General features: G+C 41.8%; 1 protein-coding gene across 4 annotated transcripts in view; it reads right to left on the bottom strand.

Annotated features, from left to right (window-relative positions):
• Nucleotides 1-350: 350 nt before the first annotated feature.
• The window catches only part of LOC148009558 (uncharacterized), a 50,725-nt gene continuing 24,512 nt past the window's right edge, over nt 351-26,563 (bottom strand). For 2 of the 4 annotated variants that reach the window (XM_087673501.1, XM_087673500.1), the window contains exons 5-6: nt 842-1,037; nt 351-745 (exon numbers count right to left, since the gene is read on the bottom strand). In XM_087673501.1, coding sequence (XP_087529627.1) covers nt 561-745; nt 842-1,037 — 381 coding nt within the window. In that variant the 3' untranslated portion in view covers nt 351-560. Of the gene's footprint in view, nt 746-841; nt 1,038-2,162; nt 2,236-2,318; nt 2,397-26,563 lie in introns of those variants that run through there. The other 2 variants (XM_087673502.1, XM_087673503.1) reach the window with 2 other exon arrangements.

Genomic DNA, 26,563 nt, shown 5'->3' with positions numbered 1-26,563 from the left:
CAGGCCTCGTATAAAATAATTCATCTCCCACAATGCCTTAACCCACTCTGATTACATTATTACTCACCTGTTACGTCACAATGACACACTACCATGCAGATTCAGAAAGATTTACTACCTTCATTGCACGTTAGTCGCCTTCAAAGGAGATCATTTGAATCGCCCACTAATTATGAAATTCTCTTTTCAGATCAGCCCTTGAGAGCTTGAGCCCAAACCTTGTCAAGATGAGTTTCCATTACCTTTGCTTCTAAGTTCTTCAGTGCAGAACTCTGAATGTTTGCAGAGTAGCCCACTTCCAGAGGGTTATAATAAACATAGACATGTGAGCCAATACTAAGTACACGTGAAGCACACAATATCAACATTTTTCCCAATTTTGGCAAATAGCCAAATTTGTATGTACAGGGCGCGTATGTATAGCACACTAAAATCATATGCTTTAATGTCCTGACATCCCTTTTCGGTATAGACAAAGAAACACATCAAGCCCGGAACAATTCTGTTACGGACTTGCAATCCTACATTTCCTGCAAACCCTATCCCAGCACACATGTAAATTACAGTCCCATGGTTGAACATAAATCCTGCAGTGCAGCATATAATGGAGCAGCTGCCCGTGGTGTTGAAATGTGGCCAAGAAGTATGTCCTCAGGTGTCAAATAGGAGTCTCCATAAAAGCATGCATTTGTGTCAGCACGGGCAGCTACCACATTACCCTCAAAGGATACCCCCACAAAAGCACCTGCATCAGGCAAAAATAGGCAATCAAGAATGCTATTAAGTTTGGTAGAACTTGAACAATACTCGTCAATTTGTGAGAAAATAAGAGTGCTCCAACCTTGGCTACAGCTGTAAGTGTAACATGTAGCAGCCCCTCGATCTCCTACACGCAGGTCTGCCTCGGCAGCTCTACCAAGAGGCCCTATAGATGCACTTATTCCGGCTCCAACAGAAACATGAGCACGACCACTGAAAGCCTTCACAGCTTTTGTAGAAGGAAGGATGATAATAAAATCAATAAGCTCTCCACCCACCTACACCACAAGCAAGGCTAGTCATGTTTATGTGCACATAAAAAGGTAATTAAGCAAGCTACAATGAGTAAAATTTTCTCCATAGAGCACATGATTCATAATCAGCATAATTTATATTGCTCTACCCTGGCATTTGATGATTTAAGTTCTCTTCAAAAACCACCAAGAAAAAGGCAATTAATTTGAGAAGCAAATTTCCATTTTCTCAATATCAGCTAATAGACTCCGGACTCTGAGAACAGGACCAAGCTTGTAATCAGATACAGCCATTTGTACATCACAGTCCCCTCCACTTGCATCCAGTAATTTTCCTAAATTAGGTATTAGAATTCATAAGATATGCCTAGACCTAAAAAGGGATGACTGCCGCAAAGTGTTGTCCATGATTTCAGGTTGTACATAATAAAATACCTGTCATACTTGGAACATTATTTTCCTGGCACTCACAATGACTGAATCCTTCTCATTAGCTGGATTTTCTTGTCCTGCTACTCCTGAATGAGTAGAGGGGTTATCTAGTTACTACAAAGGTTTATCTTAGGCACGTCCATAGCACATATAGACATCTGATAGCAGCTTGATAGCTACTGATCAAGCCACCACATATGCAAATACATGTTCAAATTTCGCACATTTATTCAGTCTCTTTATAGTCCACAATTGCATGCCCCATCCTCCTACAAGACTAAACACCAAGCCACATTGGCCACTTTTGAGCATCTTCCCATGCATCCTCTATAATGCACTAGTTGACTAGATTACTTCCATAGGAAAGCTTGATCAAGTTAACCATCTCATAGACTAGGGACCCAGGTTGAAACCCCCTCATGGAGAGAACCTCTCCGTATCACAAGATATGTCTTATTGAGATATACTCTGAACACAACCCACTCATATCAAAATTTGCAATGTGAGACTCGAGAGTCTGTGATTTTATACAAAAGAGATGGCACTTTAAGCAGCACTGTTGTGGAGTAGAAATCCCAACCAATGCTGCCCCAAATAATCTCTCTCTCTCTCTCTCTCTCTCTCTCTCTCTCTAAGCAGCACATTCCTACTTTCAAAATTCATGCAACTGAAAAAAATGGACCGTTGAAAGTAAAGAGAGAAAATCAAACGTGTTACCTGGTAACTTACGAGTGCTTTCAGGTCTATATTATCCTCTTGTTTCTGGGTACTTTCTTCTGAAATGGACAAACTGGTTGTGCTCTTAAATCACCACCTTTGGGGAACCAGATATGTAGAATGATTTGAAAATGCTGTAAAAGATATCGTTCTCACCTTGAAGGGCCTCAGGCTCCTGTGAAAAGATTCTCCTACAAGCTGCTGCCTTATCATGGCCAAGGTAAGGTGGAATTCCTAGGTGGGTCATCAAATGAGATAATGTGGTTCTTCTTGCAGACCATGAACAATTACTAGATTTTTGAAACTATATGGCACAAGTATTGAAATTCTACCACAGGACTAAAAAATCTGCTTAAATTATGAGCCTTGTGTTGTGAGAGTGTGTGTGTGTGAGTGCACAATACAGTGAGCAAGAGTGGACAGCAGTCCCACAATCAAAAGATGCAAGTACTACAATGATAGAATGAAAGTGCAATAGGTCTAAAGCAGGTTAGACTTATCCCTAACTCAACTGGAGTTAAACTAACTCTCAAAGTAGTGACACAACTAGTTGTGTCCACACCAGACACTAAACATTTTGGGCATTGCCCATAATTAACCAATTCTGACACCCCCTTTCAGTCCCAATGAGATGATATATAAGTAGTGAATCAATCACCAAAAGGTTCAAGGATTTTCAAAATTCCTCAAACTTTTCACGTGACAATGCCTTCGTGAAAATATCTATAACATTCTCCTATGTGGGAATGTAGACCATGCCATGTGATCTCTCTCTGGAATAGTGATAATGTATCTCAATGTGTTTCATACGAGCATGAAACACTGGATTTCATGCTACTACAATAGCACTCTCACTATTAGAAAGAATAGGAGTAGGTCCCTCCAAATGAACATGAAGATCAGTCAATACACGGCATAATCAAACACATTCAACTATCACGGTGAAAGCTGCCTTGCACTCAGCTTCACAAGATGAGGTAGCCATAGCAAGCTACTTCTTGCTTAGCCAAGAAATTCATAATTGGCCTAGAAAGAAACAATGTCTGCTAGTAGGTTGCCTTGTATCTATTGAGCTAAAAAGGCATTACAAACTAATTAGCTCTTTAAAACCCCAAAACATATATAATGTAAATTACCAAAAGTTTCATTAATAATTTGGGAGGATTCCTTTGCATCTATAAATAGACAAGCTGCCCACCATTCATCCTATCCTTTTTGTATACATTTCTCACTCTATTGTACAAATGTCAACCATCTGCTGTCCAGCCATCACCGACCATAGCCCATCACCATCCAACCCCAAGCGGTCTATTTCCAGCCCATTGCCATGCCATCTTGAGGTCTCCATATGCTCCATCATAGCACCTAATTAACTTGCATTTTCAGCATCTAGTGCCAGACAAAAGGTTGCTACCATCTCTCCTATTGAGCGACTGTTGTTGTACGTGTGTTTTTTCTATCCAACAAGCCGCCAATATCAGCACACTCTCTTGATATCATCTAGCAATTCTCTACCTCATGTGATCAGTTCTCAGCTTGTTCAGGTGATACACTACTGTGTTTACCAGATTGCAGTCTCCATACTACTGTGTTTGGGTGACCAACCTACTGCCCTTCCATATTCAACACCCTCTCAACTCTAACTCGTGGTTATAACACTCAGGATCCATCTCTGGTGGATATCACTCTTTGCTATCATTCATTGCTCACCCCTTGAGCATTCTATACACTCTTCCATTCATCTACAACATTGATTCATTCACTTCAGAGTTCTCTTGAAACCACCCTTCTTTCTTGGAGAGGGTGGTAATTTCTTGATTAAACACTTAATTACAGCAATCAACAAATAAACATAAATTGAAATGCACAATTTACCTTAATAATCTTGGACAACAGACACCCAATTGGCCCCAAAACTAGCGCCCCTTCAATATTTCTTTAACTTGAATTGCTAATGGATTGAGTACAAGTTGAGATTCCACAATCTCCTTTGCTGATCCAAAAGCCCCTTGTTGTACATACAATCAGCAAGAAATTTGGCCCAACTACCCCTTGATTTTCACCTAGGAATTGCACAAACGAAACCATCAACTAGCCAAATGTTGCCCCAATTCATAATGGATTGTCACCTACTGCCAAGCACCTCGAAAATATTATCAACAATGCTATTGCCAACCCCTCGAAGGTGACTCCCTATTGTCCCCTATCTACAGAGACCCCCAGATGGCTGTCTTATGCAGCACATTGCTCTTCTCTGAACAGAAAATGGACCAACAATCCCCTCTCTCTCTCTCCCAAGCTGTAAACTAACTTAATAGATGAGACCCAAACCCCAAAAACGTTTTCTCAATTTGCATAGGCATTTTTGCCAAGTGGCAGCCTTCTAAACCCATTTTTTCAGCATTATCCAATCATTTAATTAATTTTTAGAATTAAATAATCTTGAAAATTAATTCCAACCCTTCTGACCCTACCCAAAATTAAATGTGCCCATACATAAATTTAATTGGCTAGGCCATTTGCAAACTGGAGTGGTCCCAAATCTCTGTTGACCCTTAGACAATTAATTAATGCCCAATCCCTAGTATCACCATCGACACTTATTGGCCAAATAACTGTCCTAGAGTCAAAAATGACTCCAACTGACACCCAAAGCCCAATTGGCATTACTTATCACAACTTTTGCCTTAGACACCTGCTGTATCCTTGGGATCCTTGGCCTATTGCCATAAAATAACTGCCATATGCATCACATGTGCTAAACAACCTTGTACATTCGATTAATAACTTAATCAAATGTTATTAACAAAATTAAAGCATCTCAAAATTTCACGTCCTCATGACAGATCTCTCTCTATTTGTGTTTGTGTTTGTGTTTTTCCATTTTGTGTTTTGTGTTTAGGTTTTATGTTTATTGCATTATTGTCTCAGTGATTGTATTTTAATCGTATTCATACGTTGTGTGTTTTCTTTGTGCACACCCTAACATATCTTCATAATATTGTGATCAACAATCCAATCTGAATCATTGTAAACATACATTTGCAAAGTCTCCTCCCTTGGGAAATAGCAAACCATATGACTATGTTTCTTGCACATAGTGAAAAATGCACTTAATATCTTGCTAGTATAGTGTTCTTGGAATGTGCATGTATATACTTACCTATGATACTACATATTGTATGTCAAGTCAAGTGTTGCACAAATAGATAAGGCAACCAAAAACCTGGCTATAAATAGCAACCTCTGATAGATCACTGCCATCATCCATTGGAAGTTTCAACCTTATTTCCATAGGTGTGCTCATAGGTTTACAATCTTGAATATGAAACCTTACTAGCAACTTTTGAACATACACTCATTGAGACAACACCATCTAGTTTTGGGTGAGCTAAATCCCCAAAAACTCGTGAATCGGCCCCATATCTGATATATTAAAAGTGGACTATAATTCAGCCTTGGTGCGCATTTATCCCTTTTCTATCAAATAGTAGTCGACTTTGTATCTACCATATTTGCAACAAAGCCTCCCTTTGCTTCCATCTATCTCTTTTGCTTCACCACATATTCCCCCTAGTTTGCTTCATCACTAACACCCAATGGTGGTTGGAATAGCTTGTCCATTTTGTGGTTTATTGGGTTTGACCATCCCTTTCATTCCTCCCAGGGACACAGATTACCCAATAGGAGGAAGCTGACTGAAAACCTACACTTAATGTGATATCAAATCAAAGGTTAAAAGCCCTCCAAAAAAGAAAAATCTATTAATTGTGATTCCATCCGCCTTTGCAAGTCCTAATATGCCATTAGAAGGCCGACATACACCCCTTGGTCGATGCCTTGGCCTCTTTGGAGTGATCACTTGGGGTCCCCTTGGTAAGATAACCATCACCTCTATAGTCTTGGTAGGCAACTAGGCAATCAACATGCACCCTTTGTCTGATGCCTTGGTTGCTTTGGGTTGGGACACCTTGTGAGAAAGAAAAATACATGAGCTTGGGCTAGTACAAACCCTTTTTGGTTCCAATTTTGAGCCTTAGAGAGGGTGTTGAGCTAAAAATGTGTTATACGCTAATCAACCATATTAGATAGTCCCAAAACAAGTTTAATTAGTTAAATTATCAAGCTTTCATTAAAAGAAATGCATTCCTAGAGAGTGTATGTGTCCCATAAGCCAATTTCAAAGAACCAAACCATCTATAAATTGATAGACTGCCCACCACTCAATCTTAATCTCGTTTTTGTAGCTTGTAGGTGCCTTATCTCTGCTGTCCACACCCCATTCACAGATGATATCTTAGTTTGAGTTACTACCTACTACTTCCCATCATTAGGCGCCTATTGTCCAGCCCGGCATTGTAATTGGCAACTAGTTTTCAGCCTATTCGTACTATTGTCCAACTAGCAACTATCACAGAACATGAAATTTGAATACTTTGCTAATGGTTTGCTTAGCATTTGATTAATTTAATAATCAAATGTGCAAAAGTGAGATACACATGTGATGTGCAAGCAAGTTATTTCACAATAGTAGGTTAAGATTCCCAAAATATAAGCCAATGCCAAAGGCAAAAGTTGTAACAAGTTATATTTGTTAGGTTCTAGTTGATTTTTGGTGTCAGATATTGATTGAAATACCCTAATTAGCCATAAGTGTCCATGGTGACACTAGAGACTTGGCATCAATTAACTAATTAATGCCAATCTAAGGCTAATAAGTGCTCTGAGATACTTGGGAGAAAATTTATCCTAGCCAATTTAATTGTTGGTTTGTTAGATTATTTTTTCTGGGCATAAATAATTATTAAATTAACTTTTAGAAGTTATATTCTAAAAATTAATTAAATGGGCTAGATAGTGCTGAAAATTCAGTTTAAAAGGCCACCACTTAGCAAAACTTGCCCGTGTAAGTTTGGGAAAGCTGAATTGGGACTGAAGGGAGAAGAAAATCTCATTTTTGCATTTTGAAGCTGTTGGGAAGAGGTGTTGAGCTAGTGCTGCCTACTTTTGAGGCCATTTCCTAGCCATTGGAGACCATCTTAGTGACAGTGGCTACATATTCTTAACTTGCGGAAGCTGGCAATTGCAGTTGATACGCTTTCTCCAAAAGATTATAGTCTCTAATGCTCCCTTTTGTTGTTGATGAGTCCATTTGGTGCTAGAAAACCGGGTAAGCAAATTTAACTTCAAATTCTCGCAAATCTCTGAATTTTCTCTCTTCAGCATTCTCTCTCTTTCTCCAACCATTTCCCACCTTTGCTCCAAGTTTTACAACAATTCAACCATTGGAGGTGAAGGTTCTAGTGAATATCCACTATAAACCCTAATTTACGGTAAAATTTAGAGTTTGAAGCCACCTCAAGAAGCATTCCTTGTTAGAGATTGTCATCCCCTGGACAGGCATTTTCCTCAATTAGGCTATGTACATATGCATTTTTCCAGCTAGGTTGTCATTTGAGAGAGCTTCAGTGTGCGGAGCAGATTTATTATCTGTCAGTGCCATGTCAGCAGCCAGATCAGCAGGTTGAAGTCGGACTGTAGTACAATTGGCCAGTTTTGCAGCACAGTCAGCTGCATTTAATGCAGCAGACCTGGCAGTTTTTTTGTTTTTTCTTCAGGCTATAAATAGCCTGACACCAACACACACTCTCATTCTTGCAGTTGCAGATTTCAGGGCAGAGATCGGGTAGATTGCAGCAAATTTCGAGGTGTCCAGCAAGGATACATTGTCAAGGTCGAGATACACAAACATACGGATTGCGCTCGTGTACATATCTGCATTCCTTTGTATTCACCATACTTTATACAGCATATCTTCTTGTTCTTCTGTCTCTTTCCCTCTCTCTCTCTCTTCTCTAGGGTTCACCCTACTCTCTCAGTCTTGGTCCCACGCTTCCGCATCGCTACACTCTGACATGGTATCAAAGCAATGAAGATAAACTGACTAAGTGAAGAGCCCATCTGAAGAGGAGATTTCAGCGCGACACAAGGCTGTGTTTCCAGCATTCGAGGGCGAGCAGGCGGGCTGCGCATCGGAACAAGACTGAAGCGAGGGTGAGTGTGTAGGAAAGGAGCAAAGCTGGTGAAGTTGCTGCTATTCTATGTTGTTCCAAGAGGAGGAAGGCTGAGTTTTTGGCCTTCAAGTGCAGATTTTACCTTTTCATTGCCTCCAGCAGGTGGAGGAGGAGCGGGACGAGTGAATTATAGTCCTAGCAGGCTGTATTTTTACAGTCAAAGGGGGTTGTTTTTTGTGTTTTGCGTAGGAATTGTAGAAAAATGTCTTCTGAGGCCAAGACAGTTTCAGGCGATCATGGACCGGAAGGTGCCCATCCTACCGGCTCTTCCATCAAATCAAAAGCTCGATGGCGAGAACTTCTCATCTGGCGGGTCATGATGCTTGCCATTCTGAAGTCCTATGATTTGGCGGAGCTTGTTACGGAGGCTATTCATCGTCCTTCTTCACGAGACGAGTTCAAACTCTCTTCCAATGATAAGGTGGAGTTGGCAAAGGCTCAGGCACATTGGGACAAACTCAAAGCATTCATTCGTTTTTATTTCTCTCATATACTACAGTTGTTCTCTCTCATATTGAGCATTTGACGGTGGCCCGAGAGATATGGCTGGAGTTGAATCAGATGTACAATCGGATGACCATCATGAAGTGAATTTCTTAAGAAGTGCAGATACGAACCATGAGTGTCAACAAGCCATCTTCCATGCGGGAACGTATCAACAAGCTGAGGCAACTTCAAATGCACGTTCAAAATGTAGGAAAGGTGATCACTTTTGAAGACATAGCAATAACTCTCCTTTCACAGTTACTGCCCCACTTCAGTGGTTTTTATTCCACCTTGGTTGCTTTAGGGCGATCCGAGACTCTTCGATGGAAAGAGTTGGTTCCTATGGTCTTGGACCAAGAGGAGCAACTGAAAGGAACCAATGCTTCGAAATCTGAGGCCTTGGTTGGTCAATCCTCTCTGAAGAAGGAAAAGGACCAAAAGAAGGAGAAGGACATCTAAGAAGGACAAAGATGAGGAGTCTACTTGTCAAATTTATGGCAAATTAGGTCGTTGGACCGAGAGTTGCCCCGACAAGGAGAGGGAGAAGAAGGAGAAATTTTCAAAGGATTCCAGAGCAATGGTTGCTCCCTCATCATCTGCTTTCTTTCATTTGGAGGTGGTTCAAGATTTGCCCCTGACAGCTTCTGATGTTGCGTTGACAGCCCCATACACTCAAGAGTGGATTGTCGACAGTGGTGCCTCCTGGCACATGACTCCTTATTCAGCAGGTGTTGCTCATTTGCGGCCTTCGCATGGCCAGATTCTCATTGGTGACAGTTCGTCTATTCCTATACAAGGACGGGGCAACATGCATCTTATTCCACATGGACGTGGTGGTGCCCATACATCCAAGGTACCTTATGTGCCAACTTTGGGATATCATCTTCTCTTGGTGCACAAGATTTGTACCCTCGGCCTTTTGGTTGAATTCGATGTGGATTCTTTTCGGATTCTTGATCGAGGGTCAAGACAGGTTTTTTTCTTCAGGTTATGATAGAATGGCATCTACAAGTTGCGGTCTTCTTTTGCCTTGACTTCTCTTTTTCTTACCTCTCAAACTCAGTCCGAACTTTGGCATGCTCGGTTTGGCCACCTCAATTATGACTACCTTCGCAAGGCGTCAAAGGAACAGCTTGTTCGGATATTGTGGCAAGCCAACAGCCTTGTGTATCCTACATCCGTGGAAAGCTGACTCATAATGTTATTCCCAGCAAGGCTTCGAAGCAGTCTTCTACACCCTTGGAGCTTGTTTCTACCGATCTTTGTGGACCAATGAGGATGGAGTCTCTTAGAGGGAGCTTGTATTTCATACTCATTGTGGATGATTACAACAGGATGACATGGGCCTATTTCTTGAAGCTGAAGTCGGAGGCTTTCTCCAACTTTAAGGATTGGTTGCTCTTTCAAGAAAACCGATCGGGCCGGAATCTGAAAACCTTATGATCGGATAAGGGCGGAGAATTTGTTTCTAATGAGTTTACTCGTTTTTGTGCAAATCATGGTATCACCAGGAGTTTGCCAATACAAACACCCCTCAAGAGAATGGCATCTTGAAGCGGAAGAATCGCAGTGTGATTGAGATGGCCCGTACCACCATACAATGTTGGAGCATCGTCACACATCTCAATGTCTATGGGCTGAGGTTGTGGCTATTGCCGTTCACATCCTTAATCGTTCACCTACTTCAGCTCTTGTTGATATGACTCCATATAAGGTGAACTTTAGGTCCAAGCCAGATGTTTCTTATTTCACGGTTTTTGGGTGTGATGCCTATGTTCACATCCCGAAGACCCCACGTGACAAGTTTGAAGCGGCTTTCAAAAGATCGGTGTTTGTGGGCAATAGCTCATGGTCTTAAGGCTACCGATCGTATGATCCTATTAAGTGGGATGTCTACACAAGCCGTGACATTCGGTTCATGGAAGTTCCAATCCCAAAGGGGGGTGAGAACCATCCTATTCTTGGATATCCTAATGATAGCTAGGCCCCAGCAATTGTTCCTCTGGAACCTCTGCCTCTTGAGGACTCTTCTTCGGATAAGGATCTTCGTTCCCAGCCACCAGATTTACCAATTGCTCCTCTGCCGTCGGTGGACCTTCCAAAAAGTTCAACAAATAGAGAGGGCCGACGAAAAGAGATCTGGCCTCCTTCTTGTTGGGCCCATGACACGCTCCAAGCTTCAAAAACCGAGGGGGTCCTTGAGGAGTGGCAACCACAAGATGGACCATGGAGATCACGATGGCACCAGGCACATTCTATGGAGCTTGTTTGCTCTAACTATTATTTGATGTCCCGTGTTATGCAAGATAGAGAGCCTACCTCCGTGAAGGAGGCTTTACAATCTGATCATTGACGAAAAGTGATGGAAGCCAAGTTGGAGGCTATTGAGAGGAATGGCACTTGGTACCTTGTGCCTCATCCCTCTCATAAAAAGGTGATTGGTGTTAAATGGATCTTCAAGACCAAGTACCATAGCGATGGCTCTTTGGACAAGCACAAGGCCCGCCTTGTTGCTAAAGGTTTTGCTCAGTGCCCAAGCATTGATTTCCATGATATACTTTTGCCCCCACTGCTCGTATGGCAATGATTCATGTTGTTATTGCCTTGGTTGGCCATAAGAGATGGTATGTCTTTCAGTTGGATATGAAGTCGGTCTTCTTGAACGGTGACTTGAAGGAGAAGATCTATGTAGAGCAATCTCCTGGCTATGGATCCTTAGATGGGAAGGTTTACAGGTTGAAGAAGGCCTTGTATAGCCTAAAGTAGGCTCCGCATGCTTGAAACAAGAAGATTGACTCGTTCCTACAGGAGAAATTGGGATATCGATGCTCCAAGGCCGACCCGCAACTTTATGTGCACACTTCTGAGGGTGGTCATGTGTTGTTTGTTTTGTATGTTGATGACTCGATTGTTACAAGTAACCATACACAGAAGATGGAAGAGACGAAGGCAGCCTTACATGCGAAGTTCGAGATGATGGATTTAGGTGTTCTCCATTTCTTTTTGGGCCACGAGACTTATCAGACTCAAAGGGGGATTTTCATCTCTTAGCAGAGATATGTACAGGAGCTCTTAGTGACTTTTGACATGGAGGATTGCAAGTCCATTTCTACTCCTATGAATCCGAACTGGAAAGCCACTTCACACTCTGATTCTCCTTTAGCGGATGCTACCCGTTACCGTCAATTGATTGGATTGTTGATTTGGCTCCTCAACACTCGAATTGATCTATGTTTTGTTGTAGGTTTCTTGATCGGGTTCATGAGTGAACCTCAGCAAGTGCATTGGCAAGCTACTCAAAGGATCCTATGGTTATTGAGAGGGACCTTTGACCTAGGGATTTACTATCCCGCAGGTACATGAGCTTCCGATCTTGTCCTTGCAGGTTGAAGTGATTCGGATTGGGCTCATAATGTGGACCACATGCAGTCTACTACAAGGTATTGTTTTACCTTGGGTACAAGTGTTATCTCTTGGAGTAGCAAGAAGCAGCCCACAGTAGCCCTATCTTCGACTGAGGCAGAGTATCGGTCGCGTCCCCAGACTCGTCCTACTATTCTGCAATGCGACAATAAGAGTTGCATTGCCTTGGCATGGAATCCCGTATTCCATGCCGAGACGAAGCACAGAGAGATCCAATACCACTTCATCACGGAGAAGCTTCTGGATGAGACCATAGATGTAGAGTATTGCAAGACAGACAGAGGACAATCTTGTAGAACTGTTTACGAAGGCGATTTCCTAACTCTACCTTGACAACATTCCAAATCCCTCAGCCTTATGCCTCGTCCAGGATCTGAGAGGGGGTGTTAGAGATTGTCATCCCCTGGACAAGCATTTTCCTCAATTCGGCTATGTACATATGCATTTTTCCAGCTGGGTGGTCATTTGAGAGTGTTTTGGTGTGTGGAGAAAATTTATCTGTCAGTGCCACATCAACAGTGCCATGTCAGCATCCAGATCAGCAAGTTGCAGTCAGACTGCCACGTGGCAGTCCAATCGGACTGCAGTACAGTTGGTCAGTTTTGCAGTACAGTCGGCTGCATTTAATGCAGCCGACCTGACAGTTTTTTTGTTCTTTCTTCAGGCTATAAATAGCCTGACACCAGCACACTCTCTCATTCTTGCAGTTGAAGATTTCAAGGCAGAGATCGGGCAGATTGCAACAGACTTTAAGGTGTCCAGCAGAGAGACATTGTCGAGGTCGAGATAGGCAGACATACGGACTGCGCCCAAGTACATATTTGCATTCCTTTGTATTCATCATACTTTATACAGCAGATCTTCTTGTTCTTCTCTCTCTCTCTCTCTCTCTCTCTCTCCTGGAAGACCACGAGATATATTCATCGCAATATGCTACTTCCCTCCTGCAAATTCTACCTATGCCACATGAGATGGATCTCCCTTTGATGTACTTTATGAGGATATCATGAGATATGTTAGCATTGGAGACATATTATTAGTAGGAGATTTCAATGCACGCACTGGAGATAGACAGAGTGACTTTTATATGCATGATAATGCCATGTTCAAAGAGATCGACATAGATGAAATAGGCCTACGCAAGAAAGCCCAGGATAAAGAAGTGAGTACCTATGGGACACACCTATTGACTTTGGGAAGTGCACATAGACTAGCCATCTTTAATGGTCTGCCACAATGGCCAAGATCTGACAATTTGACATGCTGGAATCACAAAGGAGGGGCAAGTACGGTGGACTACTTGATGGGCTCACTAGCATTGATACCAAACATCCAAAACTTTAAGATATCTAAGAGACCAATTGGCATAGCAGCAAATCATGCTATTTTGACATTCATGCTCTCTTGTGTACATATGTAACATGAAATACCATGCCTCCCTAGACATCCCAAATACTACTTTACAGAAGACACCTCACATATCTACAGTGGTTCTCTGCAGACCAATTTACATACATTGGACTTGAGTAGATCGTTGGAAGAATGTACAAGGGATTTAGCAAAGGCCAATGGATCAGCCATGTATGCATTCCCACATACCTTGCCCCAATGTAGACCCACACATCTACTGCTCCCCAAAATAGCTGATATGATGATGGGTGTAGAGTCACCCAAGCTTGCTTACAAAGAGAAGTGGAGCTAGGCACTTAGACACATCGCCAAGCAAAGGTGTTTTTCAAACGCCTTGTGCGGAAGAAGAAACGAGACTACTTAGCGAAAGCAAAAGCAGAGATATATCAACTATTTTTGGGGCGCAATAGCAAGAGCGCATGGAAGATGTTTCATGAAAGACAGTCCCCCATACAGATTACATCACCAGATGCTTGGCTTGACTATGGGAGACAGCTGTATGACCTACCAGAACAGCCATCTATGCAGCCCCCACAAGCTTGTAGGCCAACATAGTGGTCTTTCTTCACATGGAAAATGGTTAGGGATGCAATTTATGGATTACAAAATGGGAGGGCACAGAATGAGGATGGACTAGTAGCAGAACATTTCTCGCATGCTTGTGATATATTAGCACCCATATTAGCACATATGTTCAATAGAGCAGTATGTGAAGGCGCTATTTAAAAGTGGTAATCCCCTGATTCCTAGCAACTATAGGACTATCATGATCGGTCATACTTTGGCCAAGATATATGGATCTCTATTGGAGCATGAACTCAATGAGTGGGCTGAAATGCAAGGCAAGAGAGCACAAGGACAAGTAAGTTTCAGACGAGGATATACCATGCTGGACCATATTCTCGCACTTAGAGCCATTATTGAGGAGGGTCGAGCCCGAGACAAGAGGATCTATTGTTGCTTTATAGACTTTCGCAAAGCTTTTGATACATTGCCTCATACACGCATCATGCAGAGATTGCAGGACATTAGAGTACCAAAGGGTATACGATGCAGTGTCTATGCATCATATGAGGCAGTGACAGGTCATGTACGAGCACTTGGGGGGATATCAGAGAGGACTGACAGTACCATAGGAGTGAAACAAGGATGTCCACTTTCACCCACATTGTTTGGTCTATACATAGATGAAGTGTGTGATTACATAGACCGAGGAGGAGGAACTGGAGCCAGCAGCCTGGCAAGGATACTGATACCAATATTATTGTATGCAGATGATATTGTTCTCATTTCAGATTCACCGGAGGGATTGCAGTGCCATCTAGACGCTTTGCATATCTTCTGTAGAGATAAAGACCTCACAGTGAACCTTGGGAAGACCAAAACCATGGTTTTCAATACTTCAACAGCATGGTGACTAGATCTATGTACCAGTTCACATTTAGGGGAGACATATTAGAGCATGTGAAGGAATATGTCTATTTGGGAGTCACCTTCTCTGGCCCACATTTTTCGTTGAGAGGGACATCAAAGACACGTCTGGCACGTGGATACGCAGCACTAGGGGCACTCGAGAGTCAATGTGCTCACGTACAATTCCAAGAGCCCCACACCAAACTCTGGTTGTTTGACATCCTAGTCACACCTACATTACTATATGGAGCAGAGATATGGGATTGCAGCTTGTACCACATGCGTCTTAGCCCACTAATTGATCACATTGGGATAGCATGGAAAGGCCATTGATCATGATGATAGCACGCATGATTAGGAGTAAGCCCTCCACCCCACATCCCATTGTCAGAGCAGAGCTAGGGGCAACACCTATATTTACGCAGGCACTCTTCAGGGTAGTGATCTTTTGGCACAAACTATGGGAACTTCCACGCCATAGATACTCTAGATTAGCACTAACCTCATCTAGACAACTAACAGCAAGACGTGAGAATAACTGTTGGTTTTCACATATGGCTATTTGGATGAGCCTACATGGTTTGGATATTGACCGTCTTTCACCTTTAGATTATAGCATTGACTGCCCTGCACTTTCTCTCAGCCGATCAGAGCTGAACCAGGTGATCAAAGTTGATATCTTGAGGATTGAGAGAGCAAGGACATGGATCCATCCACCACTCTCTCTAGGGGTCGAGGATGGAGTTCCACATGAGTCATTTCTTGTGTCTCTCTGATGATGGCTTCACTATTCGGCCAATATATATGGACACCCATCTCTCCCATAGCGTACGGGTTGCTATCGGACAGATTCGCACCTCCTCACATAGGCTTCAGATGGAGACAGGCAGATGGACAAATACCCTAGCAGAGGATAGGACTTGCCAGCTTTGTGGTTGAGAGCCTGAGACGAAGGAGCACTACATATGCAAATGCACAGTATACTATGACATACGAGGACGGTACCACTACCTCTTCCATGATGGATTTGGACCTCTTCATCGCGTCATGGAGTATAAGGACCAGAGATACCTAGGTCTTTTCCTCTCGAAGCTCAAGAGGCTCCGAACTGCACTACTGCGAGACAGGAAACTAGCTCATTGTAAACACCCCGAACAACGTAGTATGCTTAACAATTATGATATTCGCTTGTTTTCGAGATCTAATATAAAAGAGAATGAACACTTAAAGCTGAAAATGAAAATTACTCACAAAATTACAACCATGAAAATGTAAAAGTAATGGAAACAAGATTGAGGGTTGAAGACGGGCAACCCCCCCCAAAGGAATGTATTTCTACTCAACCCAAGTCCCTTAGGGAAGAGCTCAGTGACAATCAACTTAAGAGTGAGGAGAAGTAATTCTCATTCTCACAAGATCATGCAAAGATGTACAAACACACATGCATTATCTATTATGCAATGATAAGAACTGATTTCTTTACAGTATGAGAGAAGAAAGAGGGGAAATCAGCCTTTCTCCATCATTGATCAGCAATACATGGATGGGGCTTGCTTCTTGTTGCTAAAATGGAAGAAAGAGCTCGAGAAGGAGGTACTGTAATGAATTTACAGACTTGCTGTCCTGTAAAACAACAGTGATAGAAGAGGGAATATGGAGGAATTTGATAATGGAGAAGTGGGGGATGACGATGGGGATGGATGGGGCTAGTTTCTGGCTATCTGTGGGTGTTGTACATGAGTTTACAGCAAAGAAAAATGATGCTGAATGAAGAAAAACGAGCTCTTATTTATAGAAGAGGAAAGAGCTAGTACAAAAGGGGAAAGTGGAGTAGCACAAGACAAGTGTCTAGCCACATGTCATGAGATGTGACAAGTGGTGGGACACTTAGAAACTTGTGTGACAAGTGTCTTGACACTTGTCTCTTCTCTATTGCCTTCCTTTTTGGGTTGAATACTATCAAGAATAGAAACAACCAAATTTAGTAAGCACAGTCAGAGTACAGAATTTACTATTTTTAGAATGACATCCCTATTTTTTAGGACTAGCATTTTTAGGCTAATTCGAGGCTCCTAAAATTTAGGGACATCCTAAAATTTAGGGACCCCCTTCCCCCCCCCCAATATGGGTGTCATATGAAAGCTTTTTCCGTGTACATCACAAAAACGGTATCAGAATCTTCATGTGACTTTCCTATGCAAAGAAATGTGCATTTCAAGCTTTCAGCCCACACATGCACATTCAAGCATTTCATGATTATGCCATCTTGTTGATTGTAACTGTCTGTTTTGGCAGATCTAGCCCACACTTCAAGGCATCAATCCTTTCTGTGTGCAAGTCTAACCCTGATATGCGTGAGTTCTGGTCACAGGCGCCCAATCGGGCCATATAGGTGGAACTGTGAACTATCTTTTCTCTAACCCACCGCATGGGTCCACCATAACCTATGACCACTCATCAGTGGCCAGCTCCAATGCACTTTTCTTTATATCTAATTAGTGCAAAGAAAACAAATTTAATAAATCATTATATAGACAAATTAATGAAAAAGGATACAAATTCTGTTTCTATAGAGTTGTAACAGCCCTCTGGCTTTTATTCAACTGTCCTCAGCTGAAAAGCTTCTTGATATGGCTGAAGAATGTCTAGGTAATCCTTCATGAATTTTTCATCTACCCACTGTGCATCTGTTGCGGATAGATTCTTGAATTTTAGTAAGAATTTTCGTGTCGCAAGGCCACTTCTTGTGGTTCGATCCTTGTGAAACAAAATCCGTTTAGGTTCCAAGAGTTGCTCTATTTCTTCAACTTCTGGGGGATCTTCAGTAATAGGTTCCTTTGGTTCTGGTCCTATGTAAGGTTTTAGCAAACTTACATGAAAAGCATTGTGTATTTTCCAATGAGTAGGAAGCTCAAGTCGATAAGAAACTTCATTTATTTTCTCAATCACTTTGAAGGGTCCAAAGTATCTACTGGAGAGCTTTGGAAAAGATGAATTTTGAATGGAACCTTGTTTGAGCCTGCTTTTATCAAACTTTAGCAAGACATATTGACCTTTTTCAAAAGCCAAAGGTCTTTTTCGTTTATCTGCTTGCTTCTTTTGTCGCTCTTGGGCAACTTTGATAGTGGCTCAAACTTGATCCATTGTTGTTTTTAAATCTGAAGCAAACTCATCAACAGCAAAAATCTTATCTTTAGTGCGAATAATTGAAGGAGAAATCACTTTACCCTGTACTATTTCATTTGGAGCTTTCCCTGTGGATGAGTGCACTGTATTGTTATAAGCAAACTCCAATAATGGAAGATATTTCTCCCATTGTGACTTATGTTCACTAACATAAGCTTTCAACATATCCAAAAGAGTAAGATTCATCACCTCTGTTTGGCCGTCAGTTTGAGGATGAAAAGCTGAGGAGAACTTTAAAGTGGTTTCCCAAATTCTCAAATAAAGCACGCCAAAAGTTACTTGTGAATTTGGAGTCTCTATCTGAAATGATCTCAGAAGGCAGAAGGCATACCATGTAATCTGAAGATATGTTGAATGAAAAGTCTTGTAGCTTGTGCGGATTTCAATGTTTTATGACATGGAATAAAATGTGATTGCTTGCTGAATCGATCAATTATGACCCAAATCATATCATGACCTTGAGGTGTTCTTGGAATACCTCAGATGAAATCCATTGTGATAGATTCCCATGGATCTTTGGGCACTAGAAGAGGTTGCAACAATCCTGGAGTCTTCTACCTATCATACTTGGATTTTTGGCATACTAGACAAGCCTCAATGAAGTTATGTGTTTCTCTTCGTAATATTGGCCAATAAAAGTAGCGCTCAATTGCACTTACAGTGGCTGCCCTTCCTCTATGCCCTGCATAAGGGGGTTCGTGACTTTCTTTAAGCACATTTTATCGAACAGGAAGAGTAACACAAAGGCGATTGTTCATGAGAAGGTAACCGTCTTTGATGGAATAATCTGGATGAGAACCTCCTTGCTGTAAATTTGACCAAATTGCTGCAAAATTAGTATCTTCATCATAAGTATTCTTCGTCGTTTGAAAATCTTCATGATGAGCCACTGTAATAGTTGCAATGCGAGACACTCTAGAAAGTGCATAAGCAACTACATTTTGTTTCCCTGGAGTGTACATAATTTGAAAATGAAGCATAGACAAGAAATTTTCCCATCTTGCATGTTTCTCTTGCAAATGCTTTTGAGTCTTGAAATACTTCAAGCTCTGATGATCAGTTTTAATAAGGAATTCATTGCCTAAAAGATAATGTTTCCATATCTTCAAAATATGAACCACTGCTACAAGCTCCTTTTCATAAATGTCATACCTTTTCTCCACATCATTTAGACAGTGGCTTTCAAAGGCTATGGCATGGCCTTCTTGATTTAGCATTGCACCAATACAATCACCGCAAGCATCTGCTTCCATCACAAATGGTTTTACCAAATCTGAAATAATAAGAACAGGTCCAAAAGTAAGAGCTGTTTTCAGCCTTGTGAAGGTTGCCTTCTCTTTTTCCTTCCATTGGAAAGAGGTCTTCTTCTTTGTAAGGTCATAAAGAGGAGAAGCCATATGTGCAAAATGCTTGATGAAGTGGCGGTAATAAGAGCATAAGCCAAGAAACGATCGCACCTCATGTACATCATGAAGATGAGGCCATTCTTGGATTATCTTGATATTTTCAGGATCCATCTGAATCCCTTCAGAAGAGATGACATGCCCAAGGTAATTTATTTTATGCATGAAAAATTCACTCTTTTTACCATTTACCAAGAGTTGATTTTGTTGAAGTAATTGTAGAACAATCTCCAAGTGTTGATGATGCTCCTCTTCATTCTTGCTAAAGACAAAAATATCATCAAAGAAAGTACCGACATATTATCGATGCTCTCTAAAGATGCTCTCCATCAATCGATTAAAGGTGGCTGGGGCATTGGTTAATCCGAAAGGAACCACCAAGAATTCATAAAGACCATATGAAGTGCAGAAATCAGTTTTGTGTACATCTTGTGGTATTACCCTAATTTGATGATAACCACTCTTTAGATCAATGCAGCTGAAAACCTTTGAACCTCCTAGACGATCCAAAATGTCGTCAATTCTGGGAATAGAAAACTGATTCTTAACAGTGATTTTGTTGAGGGCTTGATAATCAATGCACATCCTGAATGTGCCATCTTTCTTTTGAACAAGAAGAACCGGTGAATAAAATGGTGAGCTACTTGGCCTAATTAGCCCACGGTTGAGTAGGTCTTCGAGTTGCTTTCTAATTTCTTCTTGTTGAGGACGGCTCACACGGTATGGTGCTACATTAGGAGGAGAACTGCCCGGAATAATATCAATATGATGGTCTTCTAGCCTTTCTGGGGAAAGCTGATAAGGAAGATCTTCCAAAAAACAATCTTTATACTTTTCCAAGAGCTGAAGTCGCTCTTGGTTTTCAGCATTCATATTATCTTTTACATCAGTAACATAAAGCAAACAACATTGAACACAATCCTTAATTGCTCTAGAGACTTGCATATGGCTTACCATAGGTATGGTGTCTCCAGAAACTCCAACTTGGATCTCGTACTTCTTGCCTTTGTTGGTGAATTCTACCTTTTTTTTTTAGAGAAGATGGTTGAATCTACTCTATGATTCCAAGGCATGCCAAGAATCACATCGCAACCATCAAGGTCTCCGATATAGAAGGTATCTTCGTCACTATAGCCTTGAATTTGAAACTTGAGCTTGCCAATGTAGGGTGTCACAGTCTTCACTGTGTCACCTTCATCGGCATTTAAAGCTTGGCGAACTTCTGTCGGAGTGTCCATCTCTTCATTCTTTAATCCAAGCTCTTTAGCTAATTGAAAGGAAATGACATTTTCATTCGCCCCAAGATCTATCAAGAATAGTGCTTGCTTACCTTGCAACTGTCCCCAAGTTTTTCATAATTTGTGCATCTCTAGAGTGTGAGTTGTGTTTACAACTACATCACTGATAGTATTGATTTTCACTGGCAACTTAGGCTTGTTGTCAGAAACCTTGCTTTGTCCTTTGTTTGGACATTGCTTTGCTATGTGGCCTGTTTGTCCACATTTAAAGCACTTCCCTTCTTCATGAAGAGTTGCTTTTCTTCTTCGGAAAGTTGCTTTGCTTGTGGGTATAGATTGGAGCGAAATTAAGGAGCATTAGGAGGTGCATAGAGCTTTATCTTCTTTTGATTTGATGGCTGCTTTTGCCGCTGTTTTTGTCCTTCATTTGGGACTGAATACTCCTCATCATCAGCTACTCTCTTCTTATCATTCTTTTGGAATGATTTGTTGCCATTATGCTCCATTTCCCATCTCTCAGCATGGTCAATGAGTTCCCTAAGACTAGAACAATAATAATGATTAAGAGCAGTACGAAGTTTAAAATGCAAAACTCCTTGAAACTTCCTAAGCTTTTCCGAACTGCTGATCTTCTTGAAATGTTGGACCTTCAAAAGTAGCTCCCAAAATCTCTTGGTATAGTCACCAAGTGACTCATTTTTCCTTTGCCAAAGCTGATCTCATTCCATTTTTACATCTCTTTTGAAATGAACAGGAAGAAATTGGCTTTGTATCATGCGAACAAAGGACCGCCATGATTTTGGGGCAGCATGATTATATTCCAACCCCGCCCACCAAGAATGGGCTAAGTCAGTCAAATGTAAAGCTGCAAACTTAATCTTTTCTTTTTCTTTATACTTGTTACAACCATACAAAATTTGAAATTGACGAATAAACTTTAGAAGAAGATTAGGATTTCGGGAACCATCATATATACTGAACTTGATCTTCTTTTCAAGTTGAGATAGTGACTTAGTCTTTTTCTTCTTATGCCTTCGTTCATGCCCCAATCTTGAGGTTGAAGATGATGAAGTGCTTGATGGGGTTGAAGATGGAGACGAGGGTGAAGAATGTCGACACCTTTGACGATAATGAGGTCTTCCACGAGAAGGGTGTGACTCTTTGTCACTAGAAGAGGGTCCATCAGAGTAGGCGCCAGATGACATTGAAGAAGAGGATGAGCTTCGACGCGATCTCTTTCTTTGTCTTGAAGTAGAATGGGACTGCCTCTTAGAAGTAGTTGGACTTTTTGATCAGCTCCTTTCATTGGTATGGCTTTGTCTCCTTGAAGCAGATGGGCTTCTTTCCTTGAATTCTTTGGGATTCTCAACTTTTTCTAGTTTAAGAAGTTGCTCACGAATTTGCTGAATCTCCTCTCTAAGACTTTGAATGGCTTTAAGGATAGCACTCGACTGATCCATTGAGACTCTAAGAAAAATATGCTCAAGCACTCAATGCAAGGGCTGAAAACAAACAAACTTATAATTGTAAGCACTACCAGTGTTGAGGTGAGGACCGAGCCAAAGCTCTGATACCACTCTAAACGCCCTGAACAACGTAGTATGCTTAACAATTATGATATTCGCTTGTTTTCGAGATCTAATATAAAAGAGAATGAACACTCAAAGCTGAAAATGAAAATTACTCACAAAATTACAGCCATGAAAATGTAAAAGTAATGGAGACAAGATTGAGGGTTGAAGATGGGCAACCCCCCCTCCCGAATGAATGTATTTCTGCTCAACCCAAGTCCCTTAGGAAAGAGCTCAGTTACAATCAACCTGAGAGTGAGGAGAAGTAATTCTCATTCTCACAAGATCATGCAAAGATGTACAAACACACATGCATTATCTATTATGCAATGATAAGAACTGATTTCTTTACAGTATGAGAGAAGAAAGAGGGGAAATCAGCCTTTCTTCATCGTTGATCAGCAGTACATGGATAGGGCTTGCTTCTTGTTGCTAAAATGGAAGAAAGAGCTCGAGAAGAAGGTGCTGTAATGAATTTACAGGCTTGTTGTCCTGTAAAACAGCAGTGATAGAAGAGGGAATATGGAGGAATTTGATAATGGAGAAGTGGGGGATGATGATGGGGATGGATGTGTCAGAGTGCAGCGGTGCGGAAGCGTAGGACTGAGAGAGAGAGAACGCAGAGAGAGAAGGGAGAGAAAGAGACAGTGGACGATGAAGATCTGCTGTATAAAGAATGCTGAATACAAAGATATACACGGGCGCAGTGCGCTGGACTGCGTGTCTCCATCTCGACGATGCGACCTGCTGTCCACCTCGAAGTCTGCTGCAGTCTGCACTGTCTGCTGTCTGAAATCTGTGAACAGAGACAGAGACTACGCGTCACCGGTCTGTAATCTGCGTCAGAGAAGAAGTGCCAAACTGCTGAAAGTGCCGACTATTAAATAGTCGAAATCTGCCACGAACTGGGGCGCCAGAAACAGGGCGCAGCCTGGAAACAAGTCGGCTGCATTAAATGCAGCCGACTGGGCTGCAGACAGTCGGACTGCCACGTGGCAGTCCGACTGCACAGTCCGACTGACTGTGCAGGCTATGATCTCTAACATCCCCTCTCAGAGCCTAGACAGGGCAGAAGTCTGAGGGATCTGGAATGTTGCCGAAGTAGAGCCAAAGGAAGCGCCTTCGTAAACAAATCCGCAAGATTGTCCTCCGTCTTGCAATACTCCACAGTGATGGTCTCATCCAGAAGCTTTTCTCGGATGAAGTGGTACTGAATCTCAATGTGCTTCGTCCGGGCATGAAAAACAGGATTCCTTGCCAAGGCAATGCAACTTTCATTGTCACATCGCAGCAATGTAGGACGAGTCTGGGGGCACCCAAGCTCCTTCTCAGCCTTGTTGTCTTCGGTGTTTTTATTTTTGCATTTCTCTTTCTTCAATTGAAAACAGTCTCATTTGTAGTGTCCTTTCTTGCCATAATGATGACACTCCACATTTTTGACACAAGACTTGTTGCGTGCTCTATTTTCAGAACTGCCGTTTTGCTGAAATCTGCCTCTAGTGTGCAATGCATTAGAAAACTTGTTTGCTGAATTATTTTGCATGTTTTCTTCCATCCATCAACAAAGAACTCTCCACATCAGAATATAACAATTGAGCATTTGAGTTACTCAAAGCTATCCTGAAGGTATCCAAACTTTCACGCAAAGTGCATAGCAAGAAAGTAGCTTTGAACTCATCATCAATATGGAAATCCAAAGCAATTAGCTAACTAAAAATGGAATTGAACTCGTTTAAATGTACAGACATGGTTGTGCCTTCATGCGAAAGTCCACTAACTTTTTCAGCCAATAAACCTTGTTGGCTGCACTTTTCTGAGCATACAATTCTTCAAGTCTTTGCCACATTGCATATGCTGAATTCAATTTCTCAATGTTAAAGAGCAAGTTGTCTGACACTGAGAGCTCAATGGTAGAGCGTGCAAGCTTATCCAAATCATCCCACTCTTCTTGTTCCATACTTGCTGGTTTTATTCCCTTCGCTTTGATGGCCTTCACTTGTTTCTTTTGCACCAAGACATTGTAGCACTTTTTTTGCCATATTGCAAAATTATGTGCACCCTCAAGCCTCTTGATGTGCAAAAGATTGCTATTGTCATTGTTTCCAACCATAATTTGCAGCATTAAATTGACCCAAGTGTCACCAAATGCAAGCCAAAATGTCACGCAAGTGACCACAATACACTGCAAGTACCAACTAGCAATGAAAATCAAGAGATTGCAAAAATTTCAGATCTGCAAATAGATTTTTAAAATTAGAGTGTCTGCTACTGCACTCCACAAGCAATTACAGCCACATTCAAAGGCCAAGGCACCAATTACATGTGAAATCCCCAAAATTTGACTGTAATTTCTGCTCCAAAAGCATTCACGGGCATAAATTTGACAATTTTGATCAAAAACCCCAAATTTCAACAAGAAATCTGTCCAGATTGCATCAATACATGTACCCACGTGCATATACCAAGTAATTCTTGCACAAATTGATGAAATTATGCAAAAGCCCCAATTTTTTTGGGTCCAGTGTGCACAAATTTCAGTGAATTTGAAGGAATTTCACTAAAATGTGAAAAGCCCCAAAATTTCCCGTGCAAATGTGCATCAATTTTGCAATTTCTGAGTCAAATTGTCTTATTCTGCATCAAAGTTCCCAAATCTAGGAAAAGCCCCAATTTTTTGGGTCAAAATTGCACGTTGTGCATGTGCACGCAAACACCCATCAGTGGGAGAAGAAAAATTGCAGGAAATAATAAAAAATTGGCAAAAAACATCTGTTGCGTGTTGCCTGCTTGGTTGAAGCCTGTTGTTTGCGCTAGCCCATCGGCTGACTGCGCACCCCGTTCCCGTTGACTGCTGGACTCATCCGCTGACTATGCCCCCGTCCTTGTCAACTGCTGGGCCTGCACCGTTGCCTGCGCGCTGCACCCCCATCACCTGTTGGATCTGTACCCGCTGGTCTTGTGCATCGACTACCTTCATCATCGCCTGCTCACGTAATTGCCCACCTGGTCAAGTCAACCTACTCTGCCAACTGTCCACTTGACACTCGGATGTTTCTCTCGCCTCACTGTGACTAGTCGCTGCCTGTCTAGCTCACGCTCTGATACCAGTTTGTTGTCATCAGTGCACGAGGATCAAGACAAGTACAGCGGTTTCTCAACAGAAAGAGAGAGAGTGCGAGTGCAGAGTAGAGAGTGAGGAAGAGAGAGCACAACACTCAATGTATGGGTATAATTACAAGATGTACCACTTTAGGTTTTGATAATATATATAAAGTACATGTGTAAGGGTGCGTGCACACCCAAAAAATCGTAAAAGGCACGGTGAGCCTTTATTTCCAACAAGATGAGGCTCAGCTGCCCCATCCCACCACCCTCTCTCACTGCCTCTCTGGTACTAGAGAGTTGTGAGGGAGAACTGCATCACCTTGACTAGAAAGCAACAAGCCTTGGACGTCCCCTTGGTCGAAGGATCAAAGTCAAAGTCTAGGGAAGAGAATGACTCATTGAAGGAGTCCACATCCCGCTTCTTCTCCTTCTTCTTCCGTGAGGTTGCTAACTCCTTGCAATCCTTCCGCAAGTGGCTCTTCTTACCACAATGATAACACTGTGTCTTCGACTTTTTCTTCATGTTACCCCTCTTTAAAGCTATAAAGGCCTCACTAAAACCTCCAAACTAAGACGAAAGCCGCCCCTATAAACGCAAAGATGCCTCATGCTCATGTAGCATTGACGACATACGTGTAAAGGTCATAGGTGTAGATAATGCCTGCACCCTCAAAGCACTAGCCACTCCATCAAACTCTGAGGGGAGCTTGTAGAGTATTATTTCCACTAGATGTGCCTCTAGAAGGGCGAACTGCACGTGTCGAAGCTGGTCTTATATCTGTGTAACACAAAAGAAAAAATGGTTGATGGTGTCCTTCGGCTCAAACTTCATCTGCTGAAGCCGACCATAAAGGGTCACAGCACACATTGTAAGTGCATGAAACATAGCAATAAAGAAACGTGTTTCTTTGCTTTCGAAACTTACAAAACATTTTGTAAAGTACGAAACATTTCTTTTGCATAAAAAACGTGGGTAGGGGAGACCCCAAAAAAAAAGGTGAGTTAGTCTATAAAAAAGCAAAGACTAGTGTTAGTCTAAGGTCGATGGCAAAAAAAAGACAAAAAAAAACAAAAGAAACGTACATTTCGTCA

Source organism: Lygodium microphyllum, chromosome 30 (assembly GCF_053477565.2).
Source record: "Lygodium microphyllum isolate KBCC chromosome 30, Lygodium_microphyllum_v1.1.10, whole genome shotgun sequence".
Lineage (NCBI taxonomy): Eukaryota > Viridiplantae > Streptophyta > Polypodiopsida > Schizaeales > Lygodiaceae > Lygodium > Lygodium microphyllum.
The sequence above is the reverse complement of the archived record's forward strand: the minus strand, read 5'-3'. Positions and strand labels throughout refer to the sequence as shown.